This window comes from Dasypus novemcinctus, chromosome 15, assembly GCF_030445035.2.
Source record: "Dasypus novemcinctus isolate mDasNov1 chromosome 15, mDasNov1.1.hap2, whole genome shotgun sequence".
Classification (NCBI taxonomy): domain Eukaryota; kingdom Metazoa; phylum Chordata; class Mammalia; order Cingulata; family Dasypodidae; genus Dasypus; species Dasypus novemcinctus.
Window position 1 is genome coordinate 8,498,285 of NC_080687.1, and position 15,973 is coordinate 8,514,257.

The following is a 15,973-nucleotide window of genomic DNA, read 5'->3' on the forward strand; positions in this document are numbered from 1 at the left end:
GACTGACAGAAATGAAATAAGTATAATAGGTATGATTTTAGCAAGTTGTGTGTGCTGTGGACAAAATAAAGCAGAGAATGGGGAGTGGGGCTGAGGTGAGGGGGGCGCATCTAAAGAGCACGGGGGAAGCCGGGGTGGCTCAAGCAGTTGGACCCCCGCCTACCATATGGGAGGTCCAGGATTCAATGCCCAGGGCCTCCTGGTGAGGGCAAGCTGGCCCATACAGAGAGCTGGCCTGTGTGGCAAGCTGGCACAGCAAGACGATGCAACAAAAAGAGACATGGAGGAGAGACAATAAGAGACGCGGCAGACCAGGGAGCTGAGGTGGCGCAAGGGATCGAGCGCCTCTCCCCCACTCTGGAAGGTCCCAGGATCGGTTCCCAGTGCCGCCTAAAGGGAAGACAAGCAGACACCGAAGAACACAGCGAATGGACACAGAGAGCAGACAACGGGGGGGTGGAGGGGGGGATAAATAAATCCTTAAAAAATGAAGAACACAATCGAGGAACTCTTCCCTCAAGAGCATGTTGGTTTCCTCAGGCTGCTGTAGCCAAGTACCACAAACCAGGTGAGGCGAAACAACACGAACGTGCTGTCACGCGGTTCTGGAGAACAGACATCCAAAATCAAGGCATGGGCAGGGCTGGTTCCGTCTGGGTGCTCTGAGGGAGAATGTTCCGGGCCCTTCTCCCGCCTTCTGGTGCCACCAGCAGTCCTGGGTTCTCCTGCACTCTGCCCCATTTTCCAGCCGCCTTCATCCCCGCGTGTCCCCCCTGCACCCCCGCTCCCAGCCCCTCCCCCTGCACCCCCACTCCCAGTCCCTCCCCCTGCACCCCTGCTCCCAGCCCCTCCCCTCTCTCGGGAAGACACCGGTTTTAGGACGTGGCCCACCCTTACCCGTGACCTCTTCTGAAGGGACCGTATCGGCCTCCTGGGCTTCTCCGAAGGTCCTGGAGCAGGCAGGGAACATACCTTTATGGGGGCACAATTCAGCCCCTAGAGAGGGCGGCACTGGGGCAGGCCTGGCGTTAGAGCGGGAGTGAGCCGACGTGTGCCCCGGGAAGGGTGGCCTGGAGGGACGGGGCCGGGCCCTCCGTGGAGCGGCGTGGAGCAGCGTGTGCGGCCTGTGGAGGAGGCCCCCGCAGTGGGCGTTTGGCGAGGGCGAGGCCGAGAGTGCAGGGGGCTGGGGTGTGGCTGTCAGGGCGCGGTCTCCAGCCGGCAGCAGCGTCGCCCACCGGGGATCGGGGTGCGGGTCTCAGATCCCGCTCGTGCCTGCGTCTTCCCAAGGCCCCCGCCGATCGGGGGCGCAACCTCTGCCATGTGCTTTGGGTAAGAGGGTTGGCGGCTCCGAGCCTTGGCGGGACGTGACTCCCGTCTAGAAGGGCCGCCCAGGTGGGGAGAGTGAAGGGCAGGGGCTGGGGAAGCCCAGGAGGCCAGGCGGGAGGCGGAGCCGGCTTCGACCCGGAGGAGGCGCGGGGAGGGGCTCTGAAGGCCGAGTGGCGGCCTGGGCGTGGGGGAAGGCGGCCTCGGGCAGGACCCCGAGGCCGGGCCAGCCCCGTCCATCCGCGCCAGGCCCTCTCACTGTCCCGGCCTCATCTCGTGTAGCCCTGACAGCCACCGTCTGAGAGCCTCTGTGGTTAACCCCGGAGAGGCTGGGGGGACATGGCCGTGCCCACCCACACGTCCCCGCGCCTCGCACTGCCCAGTGCCCTCCCCTGCCCATGGCCGGGCCCTGTCCTGGCTGCACTCTGAAGAGGTGAGCAGGTGGGCGCTGGAGGACCACCTGCGCCTCCCCAGGGGGCTCCGACGCCTCTGGACATGGCTTTTTAAATTTTATTTTATTTTATTTTTATTTATTTCTCTCCCTCCCCCCCACACCCAGTTCTCTGCTCTCTGTGTCCACTCGCTGTGTGTTCTTCTGTGTCTGCTTGTATTCTTGTCAGCAGCACTGGGAATCTGTGTCTCTTTCTGTTGTGTCATCTTGCTGTGTCAGCTCTCCATGTGTGCGGCGCCATTCCTGGGCAGGCTGCACTCTTTTCGTGCTGGGCAGCTCTCCTTACAGGGTCCATCCCTGCGCGTGGGGCTCCCCTACAGGGGGGACACCCCTGCGTGGCACAGCACTCCTTGTGCATATCAGCACTGCGCATGGGCCAGCTGCACACGGGTCAGGAAGCCCGGGGTTTGAACCGCAGACCTCCCATGTGGTAGGCGGATGCTCTATCCGTTGGGCCAAATCCACTTCCCTGGACACAGCTTTTTGATACTTTATAGGACTGTCTTCGAGTGAGGTCAGTTGCTGCACCCAAAGCGATGGGCTGGGGCTGCTTCTCTGTTTCCAAGCTACTCTGGGACTTTTTGTCCTCTGCCTTGTATAAAAAACACTTTTTTGAAAAGTTTATGTCACACACATTTGTGTGCACACAAAACCTCAAACCAGGTCATAAGAAGAGCTAGAAAGGACAAAGGACAGAAATGGGCCCCCGGCAACTGGAGAGTGACTGAGAAAGCAGCAGAAGAGGCAGACCCCGAGCAAGAGGGCAAGGGGCAGCGGGCAGGTGCCTCAGTTTCCGTGGCTGCTGCAGCAAAGTGCCACGGACGACAGAAGTGTGCTGCCGTCGCCTCACAGCCCCGGGGCCGAGGGTCCAAAACCAAGAGGTCAGCAGGGCCACGCGTCCTCAGAAACCCGCCGGGGACGACCTTCCTCACGCCCCCACCCCCCCTGCTTCGGCGATTGTCGCCGTCCTTGGCACTTCTCGGTCGGTGGCTCCGACCCTCGGGTCCCCGTCTCCATCTCCACGTGCCTCCCCGTGACCCCCTACTCCCCTCTCTCCCCTTTGCTTCTGGCGACACCCACCATGTTGGGCCAGGGCCCCCTCCTCAGTGTGGTCCCCTCTTAACTAATCACATTTTCAGAGACTTGATCATCATCTGGGGGACACAATTCAAGCCCTAGCGGCTGGGAAGGCAAGGAGGATGACAAAGCAGACAGACAAATCTCACGCAGGGCAGACACCTTCCAGAGAGACGCAGCTCGCATTTCCGGCCTCCGCAAAGCTTTTCCTGATGTGGACAGCACTTGTCACATCTTATAAGTCCCCCTAGAGCACCGATGCTCGTCCTCTTTGCCTTTTGCAACTCCGCTCTCCCTAGCAATTAGGGAAAGAAGGGCTGCAGGAGCACAGGAAATGTGCTCAGCTTTATTAGTCACCAGGGAGACGCAAGCCAAAACCACAACCCACTCGATTTTTAGTGGCTATGTAGATGTATTTTTTGAGGTACCAGGGGCCAGGGATTGAACCTGGGACTTCATACGTGGGGAGCCGGTGCTCAACCACTGAGCCACGTTGGCTTCCCTGAGCTGTTTTTTTTTAATCGTTTGTTTTGCTTGTTGTTTTGTTTTTTTTCAGGAGGCACCAGGAACCAAACCCGGGACCTCCCGTGTGGGAGGCGGGAGCTCAACTGCTTGAGCCACATCCGTGCCCGGTGGCTATTATTTTTTAAAAATGAAAAATAGTTAAGTGTTGGAGAGAATGCAGAGAAACGAGAACCTTTATAACTCCATCGTGGGAATGTACCATGGCACAGCCGTCGTGGAAGACAGTTTGGTGGTTCCTCAAAAAGTTAAACAAAGAAATACCATCTGCCCCAGCAATCCATTTCTAGATACATATCTCACACGCACACAAAGAATTGAAAGCAGGGACTAAAAGAGATATCTGTACACTGTACGCCAGTGTTCAGAGTGGCATTATTTAAAACAGCCAAAAGGTGGAAATAGTCCAAATGCCAGTCAACTGGTGAATGAATGACGAAACTGCGGTGTAAGCATACAAAGGCGATTGTTTAGCCATAAACAGGAATGAAGCTCTGATCCATCCTCGAAAGTGGCTGAACCTTGAAAGCATTTTGCTCAGTGAAAGACACTAGAGACAAAAAGGTTTCCATTTACATGAAATATCTAGAGCAGACAAAGTCACAGAGCCGGCGGGGGACAGGTTCCCGGGGGCCTTGTGGAGGGAGGACGGGGCGCGAGTGCTGAACGGTGGCAGCCTTTCTGTTTGGGGCGATGAATTCGTCCTGGCAATGGATGGTGCTGATGATAGCACAACACCGTGAATGTGAGTCACACCAGGGCGATTAACAGTTAAAAATGGTGAAAATGGGAAGTTTTGGGCTCTGTGTATTACTACAATAATAATAATAATTATAAAAGAAGGGCCTAGGGAAGCGGATGTGGCTCAACTGATAGGGTGTCCGCCTACCATATGGGAGGTCCAGGGTTCAAACCCCAGGCCTCCTCACCCGTGTGATGAGCTGGCCCATGCACAGTGCTGATGCGCACAAGGAGTGCCGTGCCACGCAGGGGTGTCCTCTGTGCTCCACGTGCAAGGAGTGCGCCCCCACAAGGAGAGCCGCCTCATGCGGAAAAAAGCACAGCCTGCCCAGGAGTGGCTCTGCACACACGGAGAGCTGACGCAGCAAGATGAAGCAACAAAAAGAGACACAGATTCCCATGATGCTGACAAAAAAAATGCAAGCAGACCCAGAGGAATGCACGGCGAATGGACACAGAGAGCAGACAATGGGGGGAAGGGGGAAGGGGAGAGAAATAAAATAAAGAAATCTTTTTAAAAACCAACTAAATACTAAAAAAAAAAAAAAAGAAGGGCCTAGCCTCGACCATCAGGACCTTGGGGGCTGGGGATTACTTCCCAGCGGAGCTTTAAAACAACTGCGTGTGACATTCTGCCTCGGCCTGGCCCTTCCCCTGCGTCCTCAGCCTGGCTCGGGCAGGCCTGGGACAGATTCTCAGGGAAAAGGGAGAACCTTCCTTTCACCTGGGACTTGTCCTCCTCTCATAGGCATTTGATTCCCCAGAGATGGGGGACCTTGGTCAGACGGCGAGGCTAAAATTGAATCAATGGAGAGGAGCTCAAAAAGGGTGTAAGGCAAGAAGTCAGGCGTGCTCTGCTCAGAGCTGACTGCGCGCCCAGGGCCCCCTCGGGAGCCCTTCCTGTTAACCTACGGCTTCCGGCCTGGGGGGCGGGAAGGGTGGGGACTCCTGGCTCTGCCTTGGCCCCTTATCACTGCCTCCCTGGCAGCCCCCTGGGGTGGGTGCTGAGCTCATCTGGCTGCCTGTGAATCTATTGGGAAAGAGTCGCCAGTCAGTATTCTTTAATCTCGGTAAAATCACACCACAGATGTTTACTAATCTCAAGTTCTTCCATTACGGCCATTGGAGTTTTCGTTTCTGAAATAAATCATCAGGGAGTGGATGTAGACCAGTGGTTGGGTGCCTGCGTCGCATGGATGAGGTCCTGGGTTCAATCTCCAGTACACGCAAAAAATTAAATAAATAAAATAAATTGTCGGTAATTTGCCAGGACCGTTATAGTTGTTAAAAAATGTTGAAAGGAACTCCTACACTCTGGTTTACTGGACTTACCCCTCTCAGCTAACATGGAGGTGAAGAAGGTCAACCACCACACCAGGGAGCCAAGAGTGCCTACAGCTGCAAGCAGGAGGATTGCATCTAGCATCCACGTGGAATCTTAGCCCCCTCTTGACATAGATGTGGAGTGGACACAACTAATCCAAGGTCCACAGGAGGGAGGAATAGAGTATGGATTAGAGTGGACTTACTGATATTCTATTCGTGAACTACTGTGATTAGTAATCGAAGAAAATGTGGCATTGATGTGGAGAAAGTGGCCATGGTGGCTGCTGGGGTAGGGAGTGGGAGGAAGAGATGAGATGTGGGGGCATTTTCAGGGGTTAGAGTTGTCCTGGGTGGTGCTGCAGGGACAGTTACCGGACATTGTATGTCCTCCCATGGGCCACTGGGTGGACTGTGGGAGAGTGTGGGCTCTGGTGTGGACCGTTGACCATGAGGTGCAGCAGTGCTCAGAGACATATTCACCAAGTGCAATGAATGTCTCATGATGATGGAGGAGGTTGTTGTTATGGAGAGAGAAGTGGGGTGAGGGGGGTGGGGGGTATATGGGGACCTCATATTTTTTTAATGTAACATTAAAAAAATAAAGACTAAGAAAAATGCTGAAAGGGGGAGGACTCTCACCACATTTTGATTCATTTTGTGCAAATGCCCGACAGCCCAAGATTGAAATGAAACAGGCTGGTCTCCTTGGCTAAAACCCTCACCCACATTCAGCTCCAGCTGTCTTCTCATGTAAGCAAAAGTGTCCGCTCTTTGCAGCACATACTATTTATATTTGAATAAGAATTGGATCCTTCGTCAAGAATGACGGAGGGGCTATGACCAGCAAGTTCCGTGGATGCTGACGGCAGACACGCGGTCCCTGGACCAAGGACAAAAGACTTCATCACCCACAGTGAAATCAGCGGCACAGTGCCCACGTCACGCACTGCTTCCTCTGGCCCGAGTCCCAGAGGGCGAGAGCTGGGCTCGGGGGTGCCATGGGCCCCGGCGAGTGTGCTGCGGCCAAGGGACCCAGGGCCCAGGCGAGGCGCACGCAGCGGGCAGGCCGGTCCCCCTCCCCCTGGCCGGGCTGCCGTGGGCCCCGCGACCTGCTCGGCGGCCTGTGTGCCCAGCCCTGGAAGCTGCCGGCCTCAGGGGACGGAGGAGCCCTGCGGTCCAGCTTGCCCCGCGCCCACGCAGACGGCCTCCCCGGCGCCCCCGCCTGTCCAGGGGGCCTCTTCTCTAGTCATTCCAGTACACGATGCCTGCTTTTCGTCACGTCAGTGTTGTTTTTCAGACCACTGCAAATCTGGCCTGATAGGCGCATCTCCCAGGCAACCCATCTCTCCCACGAAAACCTGACATTTCTCAGAATCGCAGGGTAGAGCGGAACATAAAGTCGAAGCTTCTCCAGCGTCCTCACGTGTTTGGCCCCGGCTCACTCCATTTACAGAGTCACTGAAGCCAGGAAGGGTGTTGGCCGGGGGACGGGGGGCGCAGAGGGAGCTCCAGACACCTCGTGGCTGCTTAGAGCAGGTGAGCAATAAATGTGCTGGGCAAAAGGTGTGTTGGGGAATCTCAACAACTCAGTTCACAAATAATCCTAAAAATGTCACTGAACCTTTCTACTCTGAACATGGGTGGCACAGTGGAAACTTACGCTGTGCAGGGAGGTGGTGACATCTGCACCTGGCGGAGAGGCCTGAGTGAGAGGAGAGAGCATCTGGGGTCTCCAGTGCCCCATCAGTGGAAGAGCGGAGCTTTTGCTCATCGAATATCAATACCACAGAGAACAAGGACTTGTTTCTGATGTGCTGTTCTCCCAACACACACACACACACACACACTCTCTCTCTCTCTCTCTGCTTCTCCTGCAGTCTTCTCTGCCCTGGTACGTGGCACTTCCATCTTTCTAGTTGCCCAGAAACTGTGCCGTCAGCCTCAAGCCTTCCTTCTCCCTCCATTCCAGTCCATCACACACCCCGTGGATTCGCCCACTAAGGCATCTCTCCATTGCGCCATTTCTCTCCCTCGCGAGACCCCTCATCCAAGCTACCACGTTTCTGCGCTGGACTATTTCAGCAGCCTCTCCATCCACTTCTCCAACAACAACCCCAACCACCTTTGTAACGCACAAGTCCCACAGCCTGCCTTCCTTGCTCTAAGACATTCAGTTGTGCTTAGGCGAGAATCATCATCCTGGAGTGAGGGGCTGCCCCCTGCCTCCCCGTCAGCCCCTCTCACTCCTCCCGGCCAGCTCGCTCTGCGCCACCCATCCCAGTTTCCTGGTCTCTTGGCCTCCTTTTCCTGCCTGGACTCCCTGCCACCGCAGTACACAAACGTTCTTGGCCTCCATGGCTACATGACTCGCAACTCACCAAGATTTCTGGACCTCTCTCCTTCTGGGCATATGTCCCCTTGACATTTGGTGTGGCCATGAGATTAGCTATGGCAGTGAGAGAGTCAGTTGGAAGTGACACGTGTCACTCCCCAGCGGAAGCGTTTGACAGCCAGGATGCATCTCCAGGCTGTTCTGCGGTGGTGCTCTTGGAAGACGAGCTGACGTGGAGGTGCCGTAGATCAAAGGGCCTGAGTCCTGAGCCGCATGTGGCAGGGCGCTGCCCTTGGAGTTGTCCAGTGCTTCAGCTGACGAGCACAAAGCAACGTTTAATGTGACCCTCCATGACTTTGACCGGCATAGGCTAGAGGACGGATTTTCACGCTTCCCAAAGAAAGCCTTCCCTGATCCCGCCTTGCACGCGTGCACACCCACAACCACACACCCCTAAGTCCCTCCCTCTTGCTCTTCCTCCACAGCCTTATCACGGTCTCTAAGCAGGTATTGGTTTTGTGTTCATTTGTTCATCGTCTGCCTCGCCCACCAGGTGGGACACTCCATGTGGGGAGGGACCGTGTCTGTTCTGTGGTCCAGGGGACATCCAGCGGGGAGGGCTCTTGTCCTTTGGCTGTCCAGGGGACAGCCAGCGCCTCGCTGCGAGCACGCACCGCACATGCTCGGTGGGTGGACGGATGAGCACGCTGTAGAAAGGGGCCGCTGCGGGGGCAGGCAGCACCCCAGCACCCCGCGGCCATTCTCCCCTCGCTCCCTCCCCGTCCCCTCGGTTCCCCCACCTGCTTCCTGCTCCTCTGCCTTCACCCTCGCCTTCCTTCCACTTCTCCTCTTCTCCTCGATGCTCCCAGCTAAGGCGTTTCCCACCCAGGCCAGAGGGACCCAGGTCGGGGTTGCCGCTGCCATTTTAACCAGCCGCTGCTCCCCAGAAGTGTGAGGAAAACATCCAGAAGCGGGTTTCCATCGTGTGTGCCTCGTGGCTCCGAGGAAGCGTGCCCAGTTTTTATTCGCCCTCTAGGTGACCGCCGTCAGGGCACAGCCTGTGGCCGCCTGCGTCCTCCCCACATCCTGCACCTGAGAGGGACGCAGCCATCCCGGCAGAGCTCCAGCTGGAAAGCTCCAGGGCCCTCTTCCCTCTCCCTGCCAGGCCGCGTGCAAGCAGCCAAGCGCAGGGGACGCTGTCCCTCTCGGGCGGCCTCTGCCCACCCTGCCCCCCACGCCCTTCCCGGCCCAGCCCCGCTCCCCCAGCCGGCACCGCGGCACCCTAAGCAGCCGCCCTGGCTCTGAGCTTACCCCACGGCAGCCTCCGTCCCAATCCGAGGGTGCAGACCAGCCGCTCCAACAACAGGAAGTGGGTTCTGAAAGCTGGAAGTCAGAAACCACGGTGTTGCCAGGCCACGCTTCCTCCTCAACGGGGAGAACCCCCCACCTCCCAGCTCCCACCTCGTGATCCCAGCTGGGAAGGCACAGGTGACGGGCGCAGGTAGTGGGGTACCCTCGCGGGAGCTCGGCAGGACCTGGGTGCCGGGAAGGTCGGGAGCCCCTGAGGCCTTTGGGGCCCATTTCCGGGGCCAAATGCAGGTGCCATGTCTTGAGTGTCCACGAGAAGAAACCCCATAAAGAGGCAGCCTGGGTGCCTCTGCTCCTGCTGGCACGCGGGGGCTGTGGAGCTGGGAGAGCTGAATCAGAGTGGATCTGGGTGAAACACTGTGATGGAGAGAAGCTTATCGGCTTCGTCAGTTCAGTGACGCCGTCCTCCTCTCAGCGGGGACCTTGGAGCTACCGTGGTGTCTGCCGCCCGCTCGCGTCACGACAGAGCCTAAGGCTTCTCGAGGGTCCGAAAGCCGAGTGAGCGTCCGCCTGCCCGGCAAGAGCCAGGAGCCGCGGCAAGAACGCATGCGCCGAGGGAGTGGGGGGGGCGCCCAGGGCTGGACGCCGGCCACCGCGCCTGGGGCTGGGGGATGACGGGAAGAGCCTGCAGGAGCCACGTGCTTCTCAGCCCGAGTCCAGCCGCCCCCGCGCCGAGCAGCGTGGGAACCTGCGGGCGGACGCGCGCCCCACTCTGGGGGGATGACGCAGGAAGGCCAAAGCGCAGCCCGCGGGGAGCCTCAACCGGGCGAAAGCGTGGTGGTGGGCCCCAGGCGCTGCCTCTCGGTGGGGGGGCGCACCCCTCTCCGGCAGCCCCCCCGTCAGTCCACAGCCTGTCGCTTCCCCCCACGGTGCTTTAGCAGGGGGACGGAGGAAGGGGTCCTGGCATCCACACACAGACACACGCACACACATACACACACGCACACACATGCAAACACACACGCGCGTGCACACACACGCACACATACACACACGAACGCACACACATGCACGCACGCACACCACACACGCACACACACACATGCACACACGCACACACGCCCTCTGAGAAACGTTCCCCTTCCAGGACAGGGTGCCTCCTCTCTCCGGCTGGCCGGAGCTCGTGGCATGTCATCCTTAGAGGAGCAGGGGCCTGAGGACAGCTGGCTCCGTGCCCTGCAGGGGCTGCCGGGAGGTGACGAGCACGACCTGCGGGAGAAATTCGTCTTTCCACCCCTGCTGCTGGATCACGGTCCTGGCAGGGGGTGAAACGCTAGCCCTACTAACCTTGGAAGGAAGCAGGAAAACTCAGGGACGCATATAAGGAATACTTGGTATGTAACACATACGTAAATTATTTATTTATTTTTGCTTTGAGCAGCCTCTAAAAGCCCTTTGCCACCTCACAACCAGCTCTTGCATTGAGGCAATACCTGCCACGCGAGGGGGTCGGTGCTCGGCGCAACGGGAGATGCAGTGTACATCCGATGTGGGTGCGTCTCGAGGCCCAAGGGGATCTGTAAAGTGGGGTCATGGGAACGACAGTATCGGGCAAAAAGCCATCAGTTCAGGTGATTCACTGTGGTAGTTTAAAGGAAAGAAAGGTTCTTAGATACATTTGTCATGTAAAGCACAAGGCGCAAAGTTAAGCATTGCTCCCCGTTGGCTGGAAATTCCAGTCTGACGGTGCCCGGGCTTTTGTTCCCCACCTCTGGCTCCTGTCCGTGAAAGGCTCCGTGGGGGAATACTATGTCACGCAGGTTTTCAGGCGGGCTGGGCGTGAGCACATGGGGAGCGGCGGCGGCTCGACACACGCCCGGGGGGCCCCGGCCCCTGCAGACTTGCCTCTGCACGGCGCTCAGAGGGACCCTCAGCCGGCCGAGGAGGGGGCGCCGGCTGGCAGGAGTGGGTGGGGCGGGACAGCCTGCTTCCACAGCGGCCACCCCCAGCCCCACTCCCCCAACACGGCGGGAGCGCCGGGCTCCGGCTGCATCGTCACTGTCCTCCCTGACCCAGGCCGGCGGGCAGCCACCAGCTGGGACGCCGCCCGGGCTGCGCAGCCAGGCACGGGCTTCCGTGCAGGAGGGCGCGCCACTTCCACCCCAGCGCCCGAGCTCGAGACAAGAGGAGGCGGCCTGCTTGGGAGCGGGAAACAAAGCCTCGTGGACAGCCCTGAGTCGGCACCGCGGGCTTTCCGTGGCCTCCCTGGCTCCCCGAGGGGCTCCCCGGCGCCAGGCTGCAGGGTCTCGCGCTCAAGGCCGCAACATGACTCGCTGGGGAGCGGTTTTCCCCCTTGGGCCCGTCCCAAAGGCAAACGGATCCCTACCGGCTCGGGGTGGTGGGCTGGGAGGAAGCAGCCCGTTGGCAACCTTGCAGCGCGGGGGTCCCGGGTGAGCCGCCGAACCACGTTCTGCTCTGGTAGCAGAGCGCTGGCTCCGGGGGGCCGGGGACACCGCGGGACATCGCCAGGTGGCCCCCAGCCATGGGGCCAGCGTGGCTCCCGTCCCCGCAGCGGGCAGGCCCGGCGCCAACCCTAAGTGTCTGTGTGGCAGCAGAAAGCAGCCCGCCTGGAAAAACCAACGCGCAGAGGAAATGGAAAGCCCCGGCCCGGGCCACCCAGGGCCACAGGTTTACGAGGCCGTTCCTGGAGAAGTCTGACTCCGGCAGTTACTGCTGAGTGGCCTGGCCACGCGCCAGCCGCTGTCACCACCTCCGCGGGGCGGCGGGCAGGTGGGGCCGCGACAAAGGGGCCTCTGTGCGCGCTGGGGACTGCTGGAGCTGGGGGCCGAGGGCACCTGCGGGAGCCGGGCCTGCTCCCACCTGGGACGCAGGGTCCCCGGGCGCGACGTAGAAAGGAAAAACACACCGAGGCTCCCTGGGATCTTTCGCACCAGGAAAGCTCTAGAAGCAGAGCATCTGCTGCAGGGCCAGCAGGGCCCCCTGCACTGAGCATTCACCCGCCGGGGTCCCTGCATGAACGTATTGTTCACTTCGCCCTCACAACCACCCTACCAAGGAGGAATTTATCACCCCCAGGTAATGAGAAGGAGGCTCAGAGAGGTTGGTGGCTTGTCCAAGGTCACACAGCTGAAGCTGAGGGTCAAATCCAAGGCAGGCCCAGAGCCTGTTCCCATAACGTAAGCTGTGCCCGGTTGGGTGGCAGGAAATGCCACTGCCCTCCCCAAGAGCAGGCGAGCACCAGGGTGGGCTGAGTCTCACTCGCTGCTGGTGCAAAATGTAAAAGAGCACCAAAATCTCGGTCATCAAGGTAAATAATATGTTAATGCAATGCTTTAAAATATTCAAATTTATGCAGAAAATCCATGATGAACAAAAGATCAACATTTAAAATAAAGACAGGCTCCAGCCCTGCACAGAGGGCAGCCCCCTGCTTGGAGGGGAGGAGCTTAGCTCACTCTCAGAGGCATAGCCTCCCAAACCACTTTCTTTGAGGGACGGAAGTGTCCTTGTCCCACCTGCCAGGCCCAGGGTTACAGGAAGTCCTGCTGAGGTCCAACCCCTTCCCCACTTCACCTGAACGTGTGGCCTGTCCCCCCCAGGTCCCTTTCAATGCTGGGGGGCCTCCACCCCCCAGCACCAGCTTTGCTCAGAGCTGGCGGGCAGCTGGCACTCAGCTAATGACAATTTCAGGCAGCGGCTCTCAGCCCTGGCTGCCCAGGAGAATCTAACTATGCAGTAGTCTACCCAGAATCTCCAGGGGCGGGAGAGAGTGGGGGCAGGCCCAGGCATCTGCTTTTGAAAGGCTCTCCTGGGGCTCCCAGGGCAGCCGGGTGTCAGCCAGATTTGAAGGAATTGCCCATCCCAGGGGCATTTTATTTTACTTTCTTAAAAGTAATTTTACTTTCTTATGCTTATGCTTAAAAGCATTTTACTTTCTTAAAGATTTATTAGCTATTTCTCTCCCTTCCCTTTCCCCCGTTCTCTGCTCTCTCTGTCCATTCGCTGTGTGTTCCTCTGCGCCTGCTTGTATTCTTGTCAGTGGCATCCAGAATCTGTGTCTCTTTTTGTTGCGTCATCTTGCTGTGTCAGCTCTCCATGTGTGTGCGGCCACTCCTGGGCAGGCTGCACTTTCTTTCGTGCTGGGCGGCTCTCCTTAGGGGTGCACTCCTTGCGCTTGGGGCTCCCCTACGAGGGGGACACCCCTGCGTGGCACGGCACTCCTTGCGCACATCAGCACTGCGCATGGGCCAGCTCCACACGGGTCAGGAGGCCCAGGGTTTGAACCTTGGACCTCCCGTGTGGTAGGCGGGCGCTCTATCCGTTGGGCCAAATCCGCTTCCCGAAGCTAATTTTTTTAACCGTCTTAGCTTCCCAGCTGCTGAAACGAGTTCTGTAGGACAGGTTGGCTTGACAACAGGAATTTAGTGGCGCGTGGCTTTGGAGGCTGGCAGGCCCGCTTCCTCCCGGGGTGGCTCTCTTCTCACTGACCGGCAGCCTCCGGGGCTCCTTGCTTTTCCGTCACGTGATGGTGCCCATGGCACCTTCAACTTTCTCTTCCCGGCTCCACTACTTCCAGCTCCTGGCCGCCCCTGTGGCTTCTCTCTCTGTGTCCAGTTTCCTTTGCATGTAAGGAGCTCAGCGCTTTGGGACCAAGGCCCCCTCTTTCAGTTTGGGCACAACTTAACTAAGAACATCCGCCAAGGCCCTACTTAAAAATAGGGGCCGGGGTGGCGGTGTGCACCTGCCTTTGAGGGGCCCACGACTCACTCCCCAACAGTGCCTGCCACCTGCTCTGCCTCGGTGTACCGCTGGCGCTCTCCCTGGCCCTGCCCCTTCTTTCCAAGCCCTGAGGAGGAGGAGGAGGGAGACCCAGCTCCCTCCAGGGGGACAGCTCAGAGCGCGGAGTGAGAAGGAGGAAACCTTGAGCGTCAGGCGCGGTGGCGTCAGGGAGGAGACCCCGTCGCCGTTCGCCCACGTCTCCTGCGTTCGCCTTCATTCATTCACTCACGGCCACTGAATTAAGGCTACGCAGCCCATACGGCGCCGTATGAGGTTCAAGGACCCCTCAGCCACGGCCAAGCTCGGACAGTGCGTGGCCCGGTACGACGACAGACGTGTACACAGGTGGGGGGGTGCAGGCCCGGGGGCGGCCATTCTGCCCAAGGCAGCTGGAGACGGGCGCAAAGGCGCAGGTGTGGGAGTCGTTGGGGCTTGACCGGTGAGGAGAGGACGAAGCCATCCGCAGCCGCAGCACCTGCTACCCCAACTTCTGGGACTTGGGGCCACCTCTTCCTGCAGAGCAGGGCTGTCAGGGCTGCCCTGGTCCCCGGCCCCTGGCCCCCAGCCCCCGGCCCCCGGCCTCCAGCCCCTAGTCCGCAGCCCCCAGCCCCCGGCTCCCGGTGCCCGGCCCCCAGCCCCTAGGCCCCAGACCTCAGCCACCAGCCCCCAGCCTCCAGTCCCTGGCCCCCAGTCCCTGGCCCCCCACCCCCAGCCTCCAGCCCCCAGCCCCCAGCCCCTGGCCCCCAGTCCACAGCCCCCGGCCCCCAGCCCCCGGCCTCCAGCCCCCAATCCACAGCCCCCAGCCCCCGGCCCCCAGCGCCCGGCCCCCAGCCTCTAGCCCCCAGCCCCCAGCCCCCAGCTCCCAGTCCCCGGCCACCAGCCCGCAGCCCCCGGCCTCCGGCGCCCGGGCCCCAGCCTCTAGCCCCCAGCCCCCAGCCCCCAGCCCCCAGCCCCCAGCTCCCAGTCCCCGGCCACCAGCCCCCAGCCTCTGGTCCCTGGCCTCAGTCCCCGGTCCCCGGCCCCCGGTCCCTAGTCCCTGGCCCCCTGCCCTCAGCCTCCAGCCCCCAGCCCCCGGCCCCTGGCGCCCAGTCCCTGGGCCCCAGGCCCTGGCCCCCAGTCCCCTACCCCCTAGCCCCCAGCTCCCAGTGTCCATCCACCAGCCCCCAGCCTCCAATCCCTGGCCCCCCACCCCCAGCCTCCAGACCCCAGTCCCCAGCCCCTGGCGCCCAGTCCCTGGGCCCTGGACCCTGGCCCCCAGTCCCCTACCCCCTAGCCCCCAGCTCCCAGTCCCCTGCCACCAGCCCCCAGCCTCCAGTCCCTGGCCCCCAGTCCCTGGCCCCCTGCCCCCAGCCTCCAGCCCCCAGCCCCCGGCCCCTGGCCCCCAGTCCACAGCCCCCCAGCCCCCGGCCCCCAGGCCCTGGAGCTCCCTGGCTGGCTGTGTCAGCCTCACCGCAGAAACATCTTCAGCAGAATGGTTTCCAGGCCGGGGAACTGACGGGTTGTTTCCGGAACAAGTTACACTGACCAAAGCAAATGGAGACAATTCTAACCCACCCTCACCGAGGTGTGGCCTGCGTCCCAGGTTTTAGATTTAGGTTTTAGACAAGTCTAGCCCAAACCCTCCGAGGTGTGGCCTGGCTGCCGGCTTTTGAGGAGGCCCAAACACTGAGGCACAAGCCCGTGTCAGGAGGACTAATTTTAAGGATCGTAAACCACTGTGGGACCCTTAGATGTGATTGTGGACACTACACAGGGTCCCCCAGGGCGGGAGACAACTTGCTGTGAGGAAATAAATCCTACAAAAACAGATAAATAGGGAGCCAGTTGGGATTAGAGAACTAGACGGAAGGATAATAGATGCTAGATGGGTAGATAGATAACGATAGATGAGACGCTAGGTTAGACATATCTAGTAAGATGACAGATGATGGATTGATAGCTATAGATAGATGCTATAGATAGAAATCTAGTAAGATGATAGATGATGGATTGATATAGATGGATAAAAGAGAGAAAAATAGCTTTCGACAGACAGATAGTAGGATGCTAAATGATAGTAAGATGACAGATACATTGATAGATGTGGCCAGGCC

The 15,973-nt window shown here is 59.4% G+C and overlaps 1 protein-coding gene and 1 long non-coding RNA gene across 2 annotated transcripts; one reads left to right on the forward strand and one right to left on the reverse strand.

The window, feature by feature from the left end:
• Window positions 1-1,641: 1,641 nt before the first annotated feature.
• LOC101414086 (uncharacterized) lies at window positions 1,642-9,672 on the reverse strand. The gene is made up of 3 exons (XR_189010.5): window positions 9,234-9,672; window positions 9,084-9,155; window positions 1,642-8,086 (listed from the first exon to the last, which is right to left on the reverse strand). It is a non-coding gene; the product is annotated as an uncharacterized lncRNA (long non-coding RNA).
• A 4,476-nt stretch (window positions 9,673-14,148) lies between these two features.
• LOC139436611 (uncharacterized) lies at window positions 14,149-15,404 on the forward strand. The gene is made up of 2 exons (XM_071208351.1): window positions 14,149-14,293; window positions 14,593-15,404. Exons 1-2 carry the CDS (start codon window positions 14,149-14,151, stop codon window positions 15,402-15,404), a joined length of 957 nt encoding a protein of 318 aa, XP_071064452.1.
• Window positions 15,405-15,973: the final 569 nt, after the last annotated feature.

Coding starts and splice junctions, on each gene's coding strand:
- LOC139436611 (XM_071208351.1), top strand. CDS start 14,149: ATGAGGTTCAAGGACCCCTCAGCCACGGCCAAGCTCGGACAGTGCGTG. Junction 14,294..14,592: donor AGACGGGCGCAAAGGCGCAG/GTGTGGGAGTCG, acceptor CCCCACCCCCAG/CCTCCAGCCCCCAGCCCCCA.